Genomic DNA, 17892 nt, shown 5'->3' with positions numbered 1-17892 from the left:
CATCAATCGCATTAGCCTTAGAGCCAAGTGACTGGACAGTAAGCGCCAACAGAGTATTACAACACTGTTATCATTGACCATAAAAGTAGGATGTTTCTGACTGCCGGCAGCACTAGTGCTAGGAGCATTTTATTCAAATGGAGTTCGCTTAGGCTCCATGACTTCAATACAGTAGTGGAATAAGACTTTGCTGCCCTGGTGAAGAATTCAGCACTAGAGCGCAAGAGATAACAAATATGGCCATGTATGTAAATTCTGACTTGAATCAAAAGCTATCACATATCTTTAGATTTGATACATTATACACTTGCATTATTGATGACTCTCCTCACTTTCTATAGGTATATCGTTTACACGCGATACATTTTCAAGTCGCGAAACTACTATATTGGATCATGCTGAAACCTTGAAAAGCTGCGCCTTCTGCAAATTAAATAATAAAGAGTACAAGTGATCAAATATCCAGTGCAACTGTACATTTTACTCAATCGAAAGAGAATTTTATCTCACCTGTGATGGATGTTTGTGCTATAAATCATCTCTTTGTGAGATCTTCATTCACCGACAATGTTGTAAGCACCGCCAACAGTTTTAAACATTGGGATACATGTATGAACAATACAGCATGCAAAGTCATAGCGATTGTTGGTATATGCTTAGCAGCTATAACTGCCATTTGGTTGATCGGTGCTCTGCTTACATGTTTTAGGCAAGGCGTTACAGGAATCGGCCAGTTCTGTTGCTGGTGTTGTAGGTGTGGTCGCAACTCTGCAACGGTACCAAGGAATGAGGGAATGTACAGAAATTCAATGGCTCCACCTCCAGCCACAGTAGTATATCAACCGATTCAGCAGCCGGAGTCCGCATATTATAGAAATAGAGATGACTCCTTTTATGATGAAAGAATCAAGTCCAAGTCTGAGGATGTTTTCGAGCTTGAACAGGATTTTGATCTAGAGAAACAGAGGGCAAAGTCTACTAAAAGACATAGACTACCGTTAGTCACAAATGATCTTGCTGACGAACAATCAGCTTACAGACCGTCTGAAAACTATGCAACGAATCCTTGGCAGTCGATCAATGATAACCTACCTGCCAATAGTCGTAGAACTGTCTATCCGACAGACGACCAATCATATCATGGATACAATTACTATCATGGCGGCTAAAGGTTTTAAAGGACTTTAATATGTATTTCGTAAATAGAAAGAATTATGGGGGAATTATTATTTGAATGTTAGTGAAGAGTAAACGTAGCGTTTCTACGCTAGCTTTTGAACCTTTTACCTACTGTTTCTCTCAACAGTCTAATGTTGCTCTGCAAATAGTTATCGACAGCGTCGCATAATTCATTATTCCTCTTCAAAAGACCATTTTTTAAGTACTCCGTCCGAATACTGTGATAAGTATCAACTAGCTTCTCAGGCAGTACGTCTTTCTCCACTCTTGTCCACAAGTTTTCAGAGGAGACCGGTGTTACTTGATGAAATATGGCTCCTGCCAAAATGAAAGGCAGGCAAATTCTCGAGGGCAAACTTGTGAAAAGTCTACCTATGACTGATACACGAGGTGTTAGCAGTACGCTGCTCTTGCCCCAATTATGTTTATTCGTCAACACCCTACCAGATAAAAATGCTCCCAGTGATAAAATGGATGAAGGTACAAGAAGTTCGCGGTTTTCATAAATATCGGTGAAGATATTATCCTGTAGATATTCTTTAGCCGATGCAATTTCATTTTTCACAGCACTCTTTTGGGTACCCCATTCTGCCTTCAAGGACGCTATTAAGTTTATTAAATTACTCCTCAAGCGATGACTTGTCTCGGTTAGTGGAATTGATTGCAGTATTTGATTACCATTTGGAAGAGTGCTCGATTGCATCTCTGTAGATGTGCTTATTACGGCTGGAACCAAGGGACCAGCAGCAGATGCAATTTGATCCTCATTCTTTCCATAAAAATTGGTGCCCATCCTATCAATAATTCGAATGACCTGAACCAGATGTAACTCCTCTTCCTCAACTAAGTATTATGAACCCTGAAATATTTTAATAAAACCTGCAAACATAATAAGCTTGATTTTGCCCTGTTTGCTTAAACGCTTTAATTGGATCGTGAAACACGACATATATAAATGCAAAATGCCAGTAATTCAGAAAGATATATATAGTCTATATTAGTTAAGATCGTGATCGCGGCATTGATCTGAACCGTACTTCAAAATCGTGTCTTTCTTTAAGGATTTTTTCTAATCAGGCACCTTTGAGAAGAGAAAAGTCAAATTAATTTATATATATTAATGGTTGTAAATGAAGCTTTGATGCTAGTACGAAATTAGTTAGCAAATTTCTATTGGAACGTCTGATGGTGAACAGAAAGGAATTCAACCTGAAAATATACTCTGGTACGAAGTATAGAGCATGGCCACCCCACCGAACACTATCAAACCGTAGTCAAGCAGACTTGCCCAAGGAATCCTTTTACCTTTGGCATTTGGGCGACTACAGCTCTGTAAATGAAGCATCGGTGGGTACATGTACACCAAGGGGATACAAGCGAAGGAACCGATAATAGAAACAAATTTATCCAAATGATCAGCTCCAAAATATGCTACCGAACACACCAAGGAGACCATAATAGCTCGGACGAAGTTTTTTAACCACTTAAGTTTCCAGCTCAACTTCCCTGAGTTTAGGCGCACTTCAACGTTGGTTGTGTTATCTGGTCTCTTCACATATATTTTTGTGAACTTAGGAAACACCTTATTTTCAACAATCTTGATCGCGGGGAATAACTGCAATGGTGTAGAAAGCATAATAGCCAATGAGTAGAAGAATTGAATCAAATTCACAAAGATGTTCTTCTGTGGTAGATTAAGTAAAATGACGGTTTCAATAGTAGATCCGTAAGCCATGTAGCCGATCGTGCCAATAAGAATAAACAGTACTGTTGCCGTCATGATAACCAAACCCAATACCAACGGGAATTTTTCTGGGTTTCTCATCGAGTCTTGTACAGGAATGATTAATCCAATGCCTTCAAATGCAAAGATGGCTGTCCCAATAAATACTGTCCAATGATTAGAGTTAAACCCTATTATTGTTCCCTCAGCTGGTCTCAAATCTAAATCGGAAAGGTGTGCGAAGCTGAACACAAAAACTATAACTAAACCCGCCATAATGAAAAAATTTGCAAATAAGCACGGTAGGGATAATTTAGAAACATTCCTAATAAATGACAATGGTATGAATATGATCAATTGCAATATTATGAAGTAAACAATTGAAATATCTGGGATTAAAAATATGTTCTTCGTAAATGCCTTTAGATTTTCCGCAGTAAATATCACATAAGCTCCTGAAAAACCGAACTGAGTTAAAACCAACGAAAGTAAGATAATGAATTTCATCCAAGAGCCGTAGAGTTTGTATCCAATATCACCAAAGGAAGATACTCCGGTCAAATTCTTAGATACAATTAAAATGTAGTAGCACCAGTATGAGTATAATCCAAAAAATGCAAGCATCGCTATTGAAAAAAGAAGACCTCCATTCGAAAATGCATGAGGCAAGAATAGGACACCGGTGCCTATAAAGGATTTCAATAGGAGTAGAAAAGCTTTTGATGTTGGTGTAGTACCTTTGACGGAATCCACAGCATTCATGGCACGTCCTTCGTCAGGTATCAGAAGAGAGCCTTCAGCAGCATTTCTTTCAAGATCGCTTTCATCTGATAAAAAGTCATCTTCGAAGGATTCACCAGCGAAATGACCGTAAATATAGAGAAATTCCATAAAATTTCTTGTCAGAAATGGTACTTGCTCTATGTCTGATGGATTTATTGGAGATGGTGACTTGCTCACCGAACTGAAAGAAGAAGATGGTGCACTTGACGCATAATCATTCGAATTGCTCTTCTGTTGATTTTGTTGTTTTCTAACCTTTTTAACAATAAACTCTCTACGAAACCCACCCGGAACGTTTAGACCGCTTGCTGTGGATCTTCTTCTTCTATTCTCATCCGCCAACGCTATATCCTCCAAAGATCTAGATATTCTTGGATTGTTCTCGTTAGTCGCATACTTGTAAATGTCTCTTGTTATATCCCCCCCTGCACGTGATAAATTTGGCGTCAGTGTATGGTCTGAAATATCCGAGGTCACTGACGTACCTTTATCTACATCTAGGCTGTCTGTATTTGTCATATCATGAGATTCTCCCAAAGATCGCGAGTCCCTCTTGTAATGATCTACCAGGTAGTTTTTACGCAAACTATTGAGAATCTCATCCTGCTCTTCCGGGAGTTGTGTTTTGAAATTCGGTGATTCAACATCAACAAGAACGTGTGAGTCGAAGCTTTTGGATGCCCGTGCCGCTGTCATATGGAGAGATCTAGAGAATGACTCTTTTCCACTGGTAGTAAATGAAGCTGCCATCAAGGCGGATGGTTTTCTACTCCTATTCCTAGGAATCGTAATAGCGGCCTTAGGAACCAATGGCTGTTGATCGCCAGATGCATGAGAGTTAGGCACAAACATTTGTTAATCTTAGAGTGTATCAAAATAACTGATTTATAGTCTCTGTTTATTATGGTATGAATTCTTTGTTTTTTGCCCGCTCTCCATGTAAAATAAGATAATAGAATTCGGGTACTTCTCCTTTATATACTTCTCCACTTGTATCTCAGTGAATCATGAATGAGATCTGTTTAAGATAGCATCAAGGAAACCTGGCAATCAACTAGTTTCAAAGAAACATTAATATTTTTTCCCTGCTGCTTCGCTGCCTGAAAGGGCAAAAAAGAAATGTGCCCGATAAGATCAAGGCGATATCTTGAAAGCGAATAAACAAAGAGATGAGCTGTGAAGAAACATCTTTTTAAAATTTCGATTCTTCGATAACGCTTAGAGCTGTTACAATATTTCTATCTGTGAGTTATTTAGCTGTTTCAAATGGCCGAAGGTGGTCAGCATTTATTGTGTTTGTTTGCTTTCAAAACGTCGTTATACATTGTACTTAATTGTGCATTTTATATCATGAATTCGAATATGTTTCCCATATCCACATAACGGCGGCCACAATCACTTAGATATTTTTGAACAATTCCTCGATTGAGATTCATGAGCTCCCTATTCTGCTCTGCAAGTGCCTTTATTGAGGAATCAGTAAGTTGCTCCTTCGGATATTGCTCATCACCGGAGTGGTATAAGGGCTTAATTTCCTGTTTCTTATTTTTTTCACAGTTAAAGAGAGAATCAAAGTATAAGAGTTGATTGTAAAGTTGCTTATCTGAATATCTGTAGCCCATTACTCCTGTACAATTTTCGACTAAACAGCGTTTGCCAAATACCGATATTTGACGAGTCACATTACCGCACGTCGGATCATCGCAGTGTAGCCAGCCTGCATAATACAGTGATATATGTGACCTTATGCATCTCTCCAACTGGCAGGTTGTCTGGAGCGGAGTGAACATATGGTTACATTTCTTACATTGAAGACCATTGTAACATATTGAGTAGTAGTTAGAAGCAACAATTCCACCAAATAGAAACTTTTGGCGACAGCTAGGACATGCGAGCTCTAAATTTGCGGTGTCTTTGAATCTCTCAACATCGGGTATGGTGCTTTCAAGTGGTTGCAAGTCATCAATTCCATTTCCTCTGCTCATTCCATCGTTTAAATTAATGCCTCTATTGATAAATCTTTTAGAGTCTAGCCCAAGAGATTCACCGAGACGGCGTATGTCAAAACCTTCGATTCTCTCCAATAACCTCTCAACGGGGGCAAATATTTGTTTCTCCAAGTAATAGGCAGCATCAGGCCTCAAATTACTATTTTTCACCATAACTTCATTTAATGCTCGAGCCCTTTCTGCTACAGATTGAGCAGAGTCCTTCGATTCATTCGGTGTGCAATCACTCCCCTCTGTTATTACAAAAGTTATCACTGTTCCAGCTTTTACCACCCTTCCGTTTTTCCTCATTCCTAGCGCTACCTGTACAGCTGGCATGCTTTTACCACCGTTATAAGCACTAGGATCTTTTGAAAGTCGCGTGTTGATTTTGTATCTGTCGATTCTGATTTCATTATTTTCAATTTTAGCTCTAACATTCTCCAAATATTCGTATGTTTCCTGCAAAGCTGTTTCAGAGTCAGTGTCTGATAGAATTGTCTCCAGAACATGAATAGAAACATCTTTTGATAACGGACAAAATTCACGGCGTTTCATATCGAGTCCCTTAACTTCCAATAAAGCGCGTTCTTGGCCATCTTTATCCAAGCTGACTGACAGAGCAGCATACTTCTTTTTAGCATGCAATAGCAGCTTTTTGAAAACATTATCAATATCAATTTCCAACAGTCTATAACGCTCATTCACTAGCTTCTTGAAGTTATTACCTATTTTAACTGCATCCGCATAATTATCACAGCCACTATCAATCATAACAGAGTCGGTATCACCGTATACAACAAGTAGGTTCATGCTTTCTGCTAGTTGCCGGGTGTTCATCAAAATTTCTCTTCCTTTGTTGGTCACAAGCATTGCCAGAGGTTGCGCATAGAATCTACTATTCACATATCCCAAGCAGCCATACATGGAATTCGCTGTTAGTTTTAGAGCTTGTTGTCGAATGTCGCACTGTGCCTTTTTGAAAGCGTCAGTTTCGGTTGCCATGATCTTTTTAACTTCTCGACGACGTTGAACAAGGGTTGCTAACAAACGTGGAAGCACTCCTTGGTCTTTGTCAGTATCAGGGGTCTCGGGTAACTCATCGGCATCGTTCAAGTTTCTATCAACAGTTGTAAAACAAATATTGAACTCCTGGATGATAGAGGGATACAAAGAGTTGAAATCCATAACCAAAACATAGTTGCTATGCAATCCTTTCTCTGGCTCAAAGACAAGCCCACCCTGAAATTTCGCTTTCTTTGAGGAAATTTCGGGCTCTCTTTCCGTTGATATATCATGCATTTTGCTTTGTTTCGCTGACTTGAATCTATTATTCTCCTTATCAGGCACAATGAAACAATTTCTAGAAAATTCATGCAGTAAAATGTACTCATTTCTTCCAGCCCTTGTACCACCCAACGTCTGTGACCAAGCATTGCCTGCCAGATTAGTCAACTGCCTAGTCAGAGACAATAGCTGGATTCTGAAGGATATTTCGGCAATGATTGCTGAATTTTTGATGTTTTCTGTCAGAGCCATGATCATACTATTTGCATCATCTTGGTATTGTGGATTTTGATAGTTGATGTCTAGAGATTTGTGGTCTACCCCGCAACTTACCTGGTACATCTCAGCAAGATCCCAACTTTGACATTTAGGAGTCAGAGACTGCCCCATATCATTGGCGATGTCACAGATAAGCCTACCCGCTACCAATTCCCTAATATAAATGTGATTCATACCGGAGTTGCTCCTGCCAAACCTATCAGGCCAAACTTTTCGTGCACGACGTCCTAACGCATTAAAGGTAGGAATAGCAAGATCATGGAGTCTATGAGCTAGCAAATCAAGATATATGCTTTCTAACCGGTGCCCAATTATTACATCAGGATCGGAGACTTTAAGTATCGCACAAAAACACGATAATAAACTCTTTTCATTGTTAAAGAGGCGAACATTTCCTTTTACCTTTTGCTTGGTCAGCGTAGCCAATCCCAATGGAAAGCTTGTACCTCTTGGTGGTCTAAGAAGTGTGACAACATCGTTGGGTTTTGTCTCTTCAGGAATAGGAGCATCTAATGGAACCTCCTTGTATGAAGAAATTGTAATGGCAATAATCTCCTGCTTATTTTCCTTGAGGTTCATCATTGTTTGTATGGCCAGGGATACGGCAGAAAGATTGGGCGATTTTTTGACATCCAGCAGTGTGATGTTTCTACTAATATTGACGGCAACCTCCGCGGCACAATTGGATGCATTCGCAAGTGCATGAAAATCACCATTTTTGATTTCCAACCAACAAGGCCCCATGATTTTATTCTGAAGGACAAAGCTCTCAAAAATGTTTGCATTGCCACCAAAAACGTGAGAGAAATTTTCACTGGACAAATCTGGCGGTAACATATCACGCTTAGATTTTGGACAATTATACGGCAACAGAACTTGCAAATATTCTGATTCGCTTGGTATTTCTGGCAATTCAAAACAGTACTTCCTTTTTACAGGTTTAGCTCGAATGTTATCCAATCCAAATTTGTCTAACAACAATGGTATTATTTCCTCGTGAATATCCTGTGGTGTTTTATTTTCCCTGGGCAGGAAGTATAGCTCTCGGCACAGCCCATTGATTTGAACCATCCCAGAGATAATTGTATTGTCGTTTGTTTTTATTTTCCCAAAAAGGACCAAACTCCCATCAACCTCGCAGTAATCCAACCAGAACATTTGAAAGCTATTTGTTGCGGGATCAACAATTTGTTCTCTCGTGTACTTACCTCCAAGATAGCCAGCTTCGCCGGATGAGCTTATTCCAATATTTGCTTGTGAAGATTTCATACTAATTGGCGTTCCCGGGGCAGTTACGAACGGTGATGATGGATGGATATCTCCTGAGCTAAGATTAATATGTCTTGCTGTTTTCACTGTCCTTAGAGTTCTTCTACCAAAAACTATCTCGTCGTCGCTATCTTCCTCCAGATCAACATCCGCGGTTCCGTTTTGTGATTGTTCCGACTTTACCTTGAAAGTTTCTTCTTCGACGTCTGAAAAGCCGATGTTCAATGAGTGATCGTCTACTTGTTCAAACTTTGTTTTATTACTTTTTGCTTCGCTATTATTTTTGTTATTAATGCCACGAGACCTCAAGGGCGAAGAGTCTATGTCCTCGCACTGGTATACGCTCTTATCGGCGTCTAGTTTCTGTTTTTTGAATGTGCCAGAGTCTATCTCAGAAGAGTCTATCTCAAAAGAGCCGGCAGGCTTCCTTGTTACATGCAAAACAGTAGGGGAAGATATTATCTTTCTCTTGAATTGTTGTCTTCTTGGGTATGGAACGCCGTCACCAAATTCACTTAAAATGTCATCGAATTGATCCACCGAAATATTTTTCTCCTTTGGTTTTCCCTTTTGCATTGAAAGACGAGCTTTATTATGTTGAGCACGAAGCAGGTTACTAACTGCGTTCCTATCCTTCGTTGCTCCATCCTGACTTTTCGAACTTCTTATGACGCTAGATTCTTCTACCTCTTCCTCACTTTCCTCATCGGACACTTGATTTCTGTCATAATCAACTCCTCGATCAACGTAACCCAATCCATCATCATCAACAACAAAGTCATCTTGAAGCAGCTCCTGGCGTTTCCGAATTCTATATTCTTGCTCATCAATCTCATCGTATAATTTATCGTCATCCTCACGGACGTCTGATTGCTTTCCAGCACGGGCTGCCTGCAATTTTTTTAGCTTCTCAAGTTTCTCTGCATTACGAATCATAGTAGGGACTCAGAGCTTACGATAATACTTCTCTCAATTCGTCTTCAAGAGTGAGAAATCATCATCGTTAGTGATCTCTAAAATACTTCAACAAGTTTAATTTCTTAATTACGCGTCTTGCGAGACGCGTGAATTTCTGCCGCATAAGGGAAAGGAAATGTAATTTGTGCTCTCTCAGCATATGAAATTGCACGAATATGCAAGGCTGGCTTTCAAGCTCTTAGCTTAGCAATTGGCATAGAGAATATACAGCATGAGCTAACAATCAACTTGTAGTATTCTATTTGGTTTTCACGACCTGGAAGATCTATTTGTTGCCTACGCTCTGCTTAACAGCAGACTTGATAGCTACTTAAATTCTACTGCTATCAGTATTTCTTTGCAAAGCGACTCGACATAATTACCTGTTTGAAGTATGACTATAACATGACTTAATTTCTGGATTGATGAAGATGAAATAAATGTGGTTGACTGGATAACAACGCGCTTCGAGGTAGACATGAGGATTCTCCATTATATTCCCAGTTGTTTGAGATCGCTTACTGAAGGCGACAGGAGCAAATCAATCCAATGCGTGAGCATATGTTTACAAAGTGAAAAACCTCCTGCAGCAAGCTTTCCGCTGCACCGACTGGTCACTTCTGAAGGAGCTTGAAGAAATCTGACATATATAATTTTTCCTTTTATTGCCTTTAGTGGCTCTTAGTACATCAATTATTCGTAATCCATGTAGCCAACATAATAATGATTTTTCTCAACTTATTTAACATCTTATAAAATACATGATGATACTTCTTTTGTATTTTTGTTGTCTCAAGCGTACTGCCGTTTTATTCCATTTTTGTGAGATGAGTTCCTCAACAAGCGAACTCTGCTGAAGTAAAAAGCTGAATGCCAGGATACTTAATAATAAAGGTGTACTGCAAGACACCAGACTTTATCGGGAGCAACGGTGAGAGAGATTAACGATGTCTTTTTTCGACCTTGAGAGTCAGAATGCATCTGCTTTGAGGGAACACCCCAATGGTGGGACGGATTCTGGCGATTTATCAAGTAGGCTAATAATGGATCTGGCAAGACAGCTTAAACTATTAAAACAGGAAAACAGTAAAATGGGTACTAAAAAGGACTCTGTAGAGTTGCGAGATAGTGTAGAAACTGGGCTTATACCTAATTGCAATAGTTTAAGGGATAAAATTGAGGAGCAAATCTGGGCAGCTCCTAAAGATGTAACCGACGGTTCTAAGTTATACAATGATTTCCAAATGCTCAAAACTGAACTGCGCCATTTAGAGCGAGATTATTCAGATAAGAAATTGAAGAATTTTTTGAGGAAATCCAGAAGTAACCCAATTTCTCCATCAAAGGCTGTACGAAGGGACCCCGAATCTGGGTACGTTTCAATACAAGTTAGTGAACAAACACCACTGCTACTCGGTGAGGAAAAGACAGAAAACCAACCTATACATCCTAAGCAACAACAGCAGTATTCTCAGGTCCAGCAAGATGCAATAGACCAAGATGAACTGGATTTTACTACGATTATTCAACGAGAGAGATCTCAACAAATAAATAAAATACATTCAGCTGTCCAGGAAGTGAATGCGATATTTCATCAACTAGGTTCTTTAGCCACTGAACAGGGTGAACAGGTGAATACCATCGATGGTAATATTGGCCAATTATCCAGTAATATGCAAAAAGCAAATGAGCAATTGAATAAAGCTGACGAACATCAACGACAAAGAAATAAATGTGGCTTGATAACTTTAATAATCATGGTAGTGGTTGTATTAATTATAATTCTTGCCGTGCTGAGCTGAACTTTTGTACAAAATTGAAAAAAAAAAACGATCGGTTCCCATAATGCTAAAATATACGTGTTGAAAAAAGTAAATATCTCTTCCATATATATGTACTATTAAGACTATATTTTGTTATGCACAGTCATAAGTCTCGTCTTTACTCCCATTTACTATCTTTGCAAAAACCCCCTTCCTCATGTTTTCGGCTTTCTCAATGCCTTCTAATTCACCACTTGAAGTAACCAAATTCTTCAATAGATTATTTTCCATTTCTAAAGTGTGTATCTTTTGCTGCAGCGAGATTGCTAGTTCGCTAAGCTCATGAACAGAGGCCTCTAATTCATTTTCTTTCAGTTTTCTCTTCTGGTGAGATTTCCGGGTAGTCGGTACCTGAGCTGACGAATCTCGTACATTTTGTTTCCTCATTGCCGTTGATTTACCTTCGCTAGCGCTGCCTTCTCTTCGCCCAGGGTTTGCAATAGAGAATGGTTCTTCCTGTTTGATCACAGAATTTGTAGGAGGCTTTTCTGCCCTTGGTGTACTTTCCTTAGAAGTTCTACTTGATACGTTCTCAGCAAAGTACTCATTATTCTCCAAGGATGGGAGCTTTTCATCTTTTTTCTTTTCTGTTTGAGAGTTATCAGCTATATCCCTTGTCGAATTGCCTCTAGATAAAACGTCTAATAAAAAACTTGCACTTCTTGAAGCATCATTCGAATTATGCGATGCTTGTTGATATTGTACGTTGGCATTACGATTCTCTTTCATTTTCTCTCGTTGATGATGTGCGATTATGACAGCAATTGCATTTATCTGGTCAGAGTCTAACCCTTGATCAATCAAATTTTTATAGGCATTCGGCGGTACTTTGACTTTGGGTAATAAAGAAACCAAGGTGGAGGTTGGAATTGTTGAGTAATCTGGCATTTGTATTTGAGGATTGGCATCATTACCCGAGACTCCTTCAATAAACGGCGGGCCGGGAGTCACATTGCCGCTGTTTAGTGTGGATAACGATTGAGACGCTCTTAAATTATTCAAAGGTGAAGATATGCTAGGTGAATAAAGGTTACTCATCATATTGCTTGCGTCGCCGTTGTTCGGAATGACGTCAAAATTTGAAAATCCACCATGATCTTGATTTGATGAAGATGAGTGATTGCTTGTTGTTTCATCATCGTTATTTTGATCCACCTTTTGGCGTTTTCTTGCTGAAAATCTAGATTTGGAATGATCATATTGTGACGTTAAAAAAGTATTTCGTCTCTGTGTTAGGAAATGAGATCCTGTATTATTACTGTTCCCACTACTACTATTATTATTATTATTGTTATTATTGATACTATTATAACTGTTATTATTGTTATTATTGTTATTATTGTTGTTATTGTTGTTATTGTTGTTATTGTTGTTATTGTTGTTATTGTTTTTATTGCTGTCACTAGCATCAACACCCCCTTCTTCGTCATCGGAGTCACCTTCTTTGCCGTGGCCTAGCATCTGACTCTTATCTTCATCGGGGAATATAAATGAATCATCAGCAAATGCGTTCAACTCCAAGGCCAGCCTTTCATCGACACCCATTGCATTATGGTGCTGTATTCCCTGACTGGTCGGTGTATTTGCACTACCAAATTCGTTGCCTCCCATCACCCAAGAGTCAAGATTCGCGAAGTCCTGCTCCAAGGAGGGCAAAAAGTTGTCCACATACGCCAGCTGCTCCAAAAGGATACTCGGGGTTATATCATCACCTTCATTCCTCTGGTTCATGTGGTTGAAGGAAGTACCCTCTACCGCAAGCAGTGAACTCGGCGGTACAGATATCGCTGATTCGTGCATATCACCGTTCCCCCTAGCAGTCTCTGCTCGGTGCCCACGACCGCTCATTTCTTCACCATTCTCCTCTTTGTTGCCCACATCGGACCCAAAAATGTTTCGGAAATCAGCAGTATAGGACGATGTGCCCTCATTGTTACTCATCGCTATCGCAATTGAAGATTTCACGTTAGGCTAAAAAACAATGCCCCTGTTATCCTTTATACCCGTTTTTCTGATATAAGAACCTCTTGGCTCATAAAACACCGACTATTAAGACCTCTCACAACTAAGATGCAACGTACAGTAATCAGAAAGAGTCCTTGCTTACTTACTGCTCTTCTTCAACAATCATTGAATATTTCATCATGACTTGAATTTCATTATTCAAAGCCAGCGCATGCAATCGCGAGTCGTGGCGTCACCTATTTTTTTTTATTTTGTTTCTTGTTCTTTTCGTTTTTTTTTTCCGGAAAAGAAGAAAAGGAGCATTTTCTATCAGTAATGTGCAGATATCATTGATAAAATATAAGCAAAGTTTGTTTGATAATTATTGTCAATGACTTTCCTCATAACAAGAGGTCGACATAGAAGTTTGTGGACTTTTGGATATATTTGTCCTGGAATGCTCACAGTGGGAAGGAACCGTGTGCACTGGGCTGTAGATTCGAAGTTCAAGTAGAACTCGAAAAGGGTTTCTGCAAAAAACAGGTGAACGGCTAACATCGCCAATAAAAATCTCTCACAGCCGCTTTATTCGAGAAGCGTGATCAAGAGAGGGTGGGAATCTTAAAGAAGGGAGGCGCGAGGTAAAAATGCCCGACAGCAGCCGTTCAGCGAACGTGGTGAACTTTCCCCCCTTAAGTGAATTACTGAGTCAGTTGACATTGGATGAGGGAGAAGGAAGAAGTGAAAAAGATGAGAGAGACAAGGCACTGGATTCAAGTGAGGAGTCCCCTTTTAATATAAAGAACTTTGAAGCATTTTTGCTGAGATCTCATTGTGCGGAAAATTTTGAGTTTTGGAAAGACTGCAACTATTACCTGGCAAACTATCATAGAGAGGATTTCGATTATAAGGGCTGGAACAAAAAGATATATGAGAATTTTATACAGGAAAATTCGTCTATGGAATGTAATTTACCAGATCGAATGAGAAAGCTGTTTGGGGAGTGGTATCGGTCCGAAACCATCGCGGATCGAGATGCTGTACTTCGAGCTAAGCAACATGCTATAGACCTCATGTCTGACGCATACAGACATTTTGTAAGGTCTGTGAACACATCTTATTCGGTACCGGCCTCGAATTCAGTGTCCACGAGCTCGGTCTACACGTCAACCACGACTTCTACTGAAAAAGCAGAAAGTGATGCAACCATTGAGGCCGCCAAAAGAGCTGAGGTGCGAAGAACAGAAACAAGTAGCCAGAGTAACCGCGAGGTCTGCTCATTGAAAACTAAATCCAAAAAGGTAAGCAGAAGTGCTGACAGTCTCTCAAGTCTCGCCGCATTCAGTTCACAAGATAGCGATACAGAGGGGCGGACCACGGGCTCAAAAGATATCATGAGGTCAAATTCAAGTGGCTCATACAATTTTTTTGACAAAGGTTTAGCATTAATGACAAAATTGAAAAAAAAAAAAGTAAGACCAAAGCTAAATTCGCCTCCTTCTGCATCAGGTGACGAACCCTCATTTTATTTGCATCTTAAGCAATCTGCAATCAACAGAACATCAAACGAATAATAATTTGCATCCAATTGAGATTGCCACGTCATTGCGAACAGTTCATCAGCATTCACATCCATTATAGAAATTCTAATTCACTTCCTAAACGTTACACTATACATATTGTTCCCTGAGCAGAACTATTTCATTCAGAATCATTGTATTTTTAATATCTAACAAATTGCTATCCATGATATCCTTGAAACCAAGGCTATACGTGCTCTTTATACAGCTAGCAAACTGATATCTGCATTGCATTTGCCAAGTGTCTTTTTCGTCCATTATATGTATCAATGACCACTAATTAACTACATATCTAGGTAATCAAAAGAATACTGCAATTTGCTTCTTCATCAAAATTTTTTACCAACCCATGCCATCGACAAGGGTAGCAATCTTTACCTAGTTTTTACGTGCGCCACAATCAAAACAGGGGCTTGATGCCAAGATTGGTGCCAAGATTCACTATAACTACGATTCTACAGCGGATATCAGACGAGAAATCTGGAGAACTACTTGACGCAAGCGCTGCATTACTGGCGAGCGAATAGCTATTCGACTATTTGCAATCACTAGTGTCATCAATCTTGCCGAAGGCTAGCAGTCTTTGAACACCAACCTAACAACTCGTAATACGTCGGGGAATGCGGTCTCGTGTAGCTTGACACTTCCGCTGGACCGCGACGTCCTAACGGATAACCTCGATGGAGCCCTGGCAGCAACCACAGACGGAATTTACTGATCATCAAACTTCTCCAAGTTACATGAAAGTATGACTCAGTGAAACTTTGGCTTTCACTTACTCCTGTACGCTGCTTGACCATGTGTCATACTTCCATGACAACCTTGCAACAACCTCAGGGTGAATAACCGAGTAACCCACATACGCCCATGCATGCATCATATGCTACAAGTCATAGATTGTGTGCAATGTGTAATGCGATTCTTTTTCTATTCTGTGCTTGTTCTGCGTGCGTCACTGCGTGTGGAAGTTGGATTTTTCAATAATGAAAAATTTTTTCTTTTACGTTTCCCCAATTCGACTGACTGATCACTTTCTGAAAAAATTGAAAAAACTGAAAAATTCGAAAAAGTTCTGCAAAACTGAAAAAAAATCAGTCATCACCTATATATAAAATGTTGCAATAAAAGAGTTTCATCTCGGGGAAAAGGTGATAGTTTTTGTGGATAGCATATCTGGAAAGTAAGTGTAGCAATTTACAATGATTTTCCGTCAGACGCTAGTAACTCTAGCTGAAAATGTAAGTCGTTCTGCGAAGTCTATTCCACCGGTGAAGTTAGCATACAAAAATATGTTAAGGGATCCCTCCGTGAAGTACAGATCGTTTCCTGTGCCAAAGTTACCTAATAGAACATGGCCAAACAACACCATAACTAAAGCACCACGTTGGCTTTCGACGGATTTAAGAGACGGGAATCAATCTCTCCCGGATCCAATGTCGGTAGAGCAAAAGAAAGAGTATTTCCATAAACTGGTTGCCATCGGATTCAAGGAGATTGAAGTTTCATTCCCATCTGCATCTCAAACTGATTTTGATTTCACACGGTATGCTGTTGAGAACGCACCCGATGATGTTAATATTCAGTGTCTAGTCCAGTCGCGTGAACACTTGATCAAAAGAACCGTGGAAGCACTAACTGGCGCTAAGAAGGCTACCATCCACACTTACTTGGCAACAAGTGATCTTTTCCGTGAAGTTGTGTTCAACATGTCGAGAGAGGAGGCTATTGTTAAAGCTGTTGAAGCAACGAAACTTGTCAGAAGACTAACGAAGGATGATCCAAATCAACAAGGCACTGAGTGGAGCTACCAGTTCTCTCCAGAGACCTTTAGTGATACGCCAGTAGAGTTTGCTGTAGAAATTTGCGAAGCAGTGAAAGCCGCTTGGGAACCAACTGCAGAGAATCCTATCATTTTCAATTTACCTGCAACTGTAGAAATGACAACTCCAAATGTTTATGCTGATCAAATCGAATACTTTGCGACTCATATCAGTGAACGTGAAAAAATCTGTATCTCTACTCATTGCCACAATGATCGTGGTTGTGGTGTCGCCGCATCTGAATTAGGTGTCCTCGCTGGTGCTGATCGTGTTGAAGGATGTCTATTTGGTAATGGTGAACGTACTGGTAACGTTGACTTGGTTACTGTTGCATTGAATATGTACACTCAAGGGGTACCACCAAACCTAGATTTTTCTGATTTGACTTCTTTAATCGAAGTTGTGGAACGTTGCAATAAGATACCAGTCTCACCAAGAGCTCCTTATGGTGGTGATCTTGTTGTTTGTGCTTTCTCCGGTTCTCATCAAGACGCTATCAAAAAGGGTTTCAATTTGCAGGAAAAGAAGCGCGCTGAAGGTAATCAAATCTGGGCTATTCCATACTTACCATTAGATCCAAAGGATATTGGCCGTGATTACGAAGCTGTCATCAGAGTCAATTCTCAATCAGGTAAGGGTGGTGCAGCATGGGTTATTTTAAGGTGTTTAGGGCTAGACCTACCAAGAAACTTACAGATCGAATTTTCAACGATTGTTCAAGACAAAGCTGATGCTTTGGGCAGAGAATTAAAGGCTGACGAAATCTCTAAGTTGTTCAGGGAGACTTACAATTACAACAATGAATTTTTCAATAAGATAGCTTTGCTAGATTACAATGTTGAAAAAGTTGGCGATGACCGTAGGAACTTGACAGGTCAGGTTTCTATTGATGGAAAAGTTTATGACATATCCGGATCCGGTAACGGCCCAGTCTCCTCTATGATAGATGCACTATCAAACTTGTTCAACATTAAATTTGCCGTCGCTAACTATACTGAACATTCTTTGGGCTCGGGTTCTTCTACTCAAGCTGCATCTTACATTTTATTGAACTACAGACGTGATAGCGACAACCAAAACGCCTATCAATGGGGTATTGGGGTCACAGAAGATGTCAGTGACGCTTCCATCAAAGCTATCTTTTCAACTGTCAACAACATTGTTGCATCTGGCGAAGTACCTTTACCTGAGAGTTCTCAAGCCAGAGCTGCAGGTCACGCTTAAGTCTTCATTTGGCAGGACAAAATACGTTGTATACCT

General features: G+C 39.8%; 8 protein-coding genes across 8 annotated transcripts; 4 read left to right on the top strand and 4 right to left on the bottom strand.

The window, feature by feature from the left end:
* Positions 1–515: 515 nt before the first annotated feature.
* PIN2 (Pin2p) lies at positions 516–1169 on the top strand (the record flags this gene model as incomplete). The annotated part of the gene is made up of 1 exon (XM_037286189.1): positions 516–1169. The coding sequence occupies one exon, from the start codon at positions 516–518 to the stop codon at positions 1167–1169; it is 654 nt and encodes a 217-aa protein (XP_037142084.1).
* Positions 1170–1267: 98 nt separating this feature from the next.
* MIC27 (Mic27p) lies at positions 1268–1972 on the bottom strand (the record flags this gene model as incomplete). Its single annotated transcript, XM_037286188.1, has 1 exon — positions 1268–1972. The coding sequence occupies one exon, from the start codon at positions 1970–1972 to the stop codon at positions 1268–1270; it is 705 nt and encodes a 234-aa protein (XP_037142083.1).
* Positions 1973–2383: 411 nt separating this feature from the next.
* Positions 2384–4537, bottom strand: AVT4 (Avt4p; the record flags this gene model as incomplete). Its single annotated transcript, XM_037286187.1, has 1 exon — positions 2384–4537. One exon carries the CDS (start codon positions 4535–4537, stop codon positions 2384–2386), a length of 2154 nt encoding a protein of 717 aa, XP_037142082.1.
* Positions 4538–5028: 491 nt separating this feature from the next.
* POL1 (DNA-directed DNA polymerase alpha catalytic subunit POL1) lies at positions 5029–9444 on the bottom strand (the record flags this gene model as incomplete). Its single annotated transcript, XM_037286186.1, has 1 exon — positions 5029–9444. One exon carries the CDS (start codon positions 9442–9444, stop codon positions 5029–5031), a length of 4416 nt encoding a protein of 1471 aa, XP_037142081.1.
* A 968-nt stretch (positions 9445–10412) lies between these two features.
* On the top strand, positions 10413–11267 carry VAM3 (SNAP receptor VAM3; the record flags this gene model as incomplete). The annotated part of the gene is made up of 1 exon (XM_037286185.1): positions 10413–11267. One exon carries the CDS (start codon positions 10413–10415, stop codon positions 11265–11267), a length of 855 nt encoding a protein of 284 aa, XP_037142080.1.
* A 114-nt stretch (positions 11268–11381) lies between these two features.
* On the bottom strand, positions 11382–13229 carry MET4 (Met4p; the record flags this gene model as incomplete). Its single annotated transcript, XM_037286184.1, has 1 exon — positions 11382–13229. The coding sequence occupies one exon, from the start codon at positions 13227–13229 to the stop codon at positions 11382–11384; it is 1848 nt and encodes a 615-aa protein (XP_037142079.1).
* A 650-nt stretch (positions 13230–13879) lies between these two features.
* RGS2 (GTPase-activating protein RGS2) lies at positions 13880–14806 on the top strand (the record flags this gene model as incomplete). The annotated part of the gene is made up of 1 exon (XM_037286183.1): positions 13880–14806. One exon carries the CDS (start codon positions 13880–13882, stop codon positions 14804–14806), a length of 927 nt encoding a protein of 308 aa, XP_037142078.1.
* A 1205-nt stretch (positions 14807–16011) lies between these two features.
* Positions 16012–17856, top strand: HG535_0A02880 (uncharacterized protein; the record flags this gene model as incomplete). The annotated part of the gene is made up of 1 exon (XM_037286182.1): positions 16012–17856. One exon carries the CDS (start codon positions 16012–16014, stop codon positions 17854–17856), a length of 1845 nt encoding a protein of 614 aa, XP_037142077.1.
* Between the last annotated feature and the right edge of the window lie 36 nt (positions 17857–17892).

Source organism: Zygotorulaspora mrakii, chromosome 1 (genome assembly GCF_013402915.1).
Source record: "Zygotorulaspora mrakii chromosome 1, complete sequence".
Lineage (NCBI taxonomy): Eukaryota > Fungi > Ascomycota > Saccharomycetes > Saccharomycetales > Saccharomycetaceae > Zygotorulaspora > Zygotorulaspora mrakii.
The sequence above is the reverse complement of the archived record's forward strand: the minus strand, read 5'-3'. Positions and strand labels throughout refer to the sequence as shown.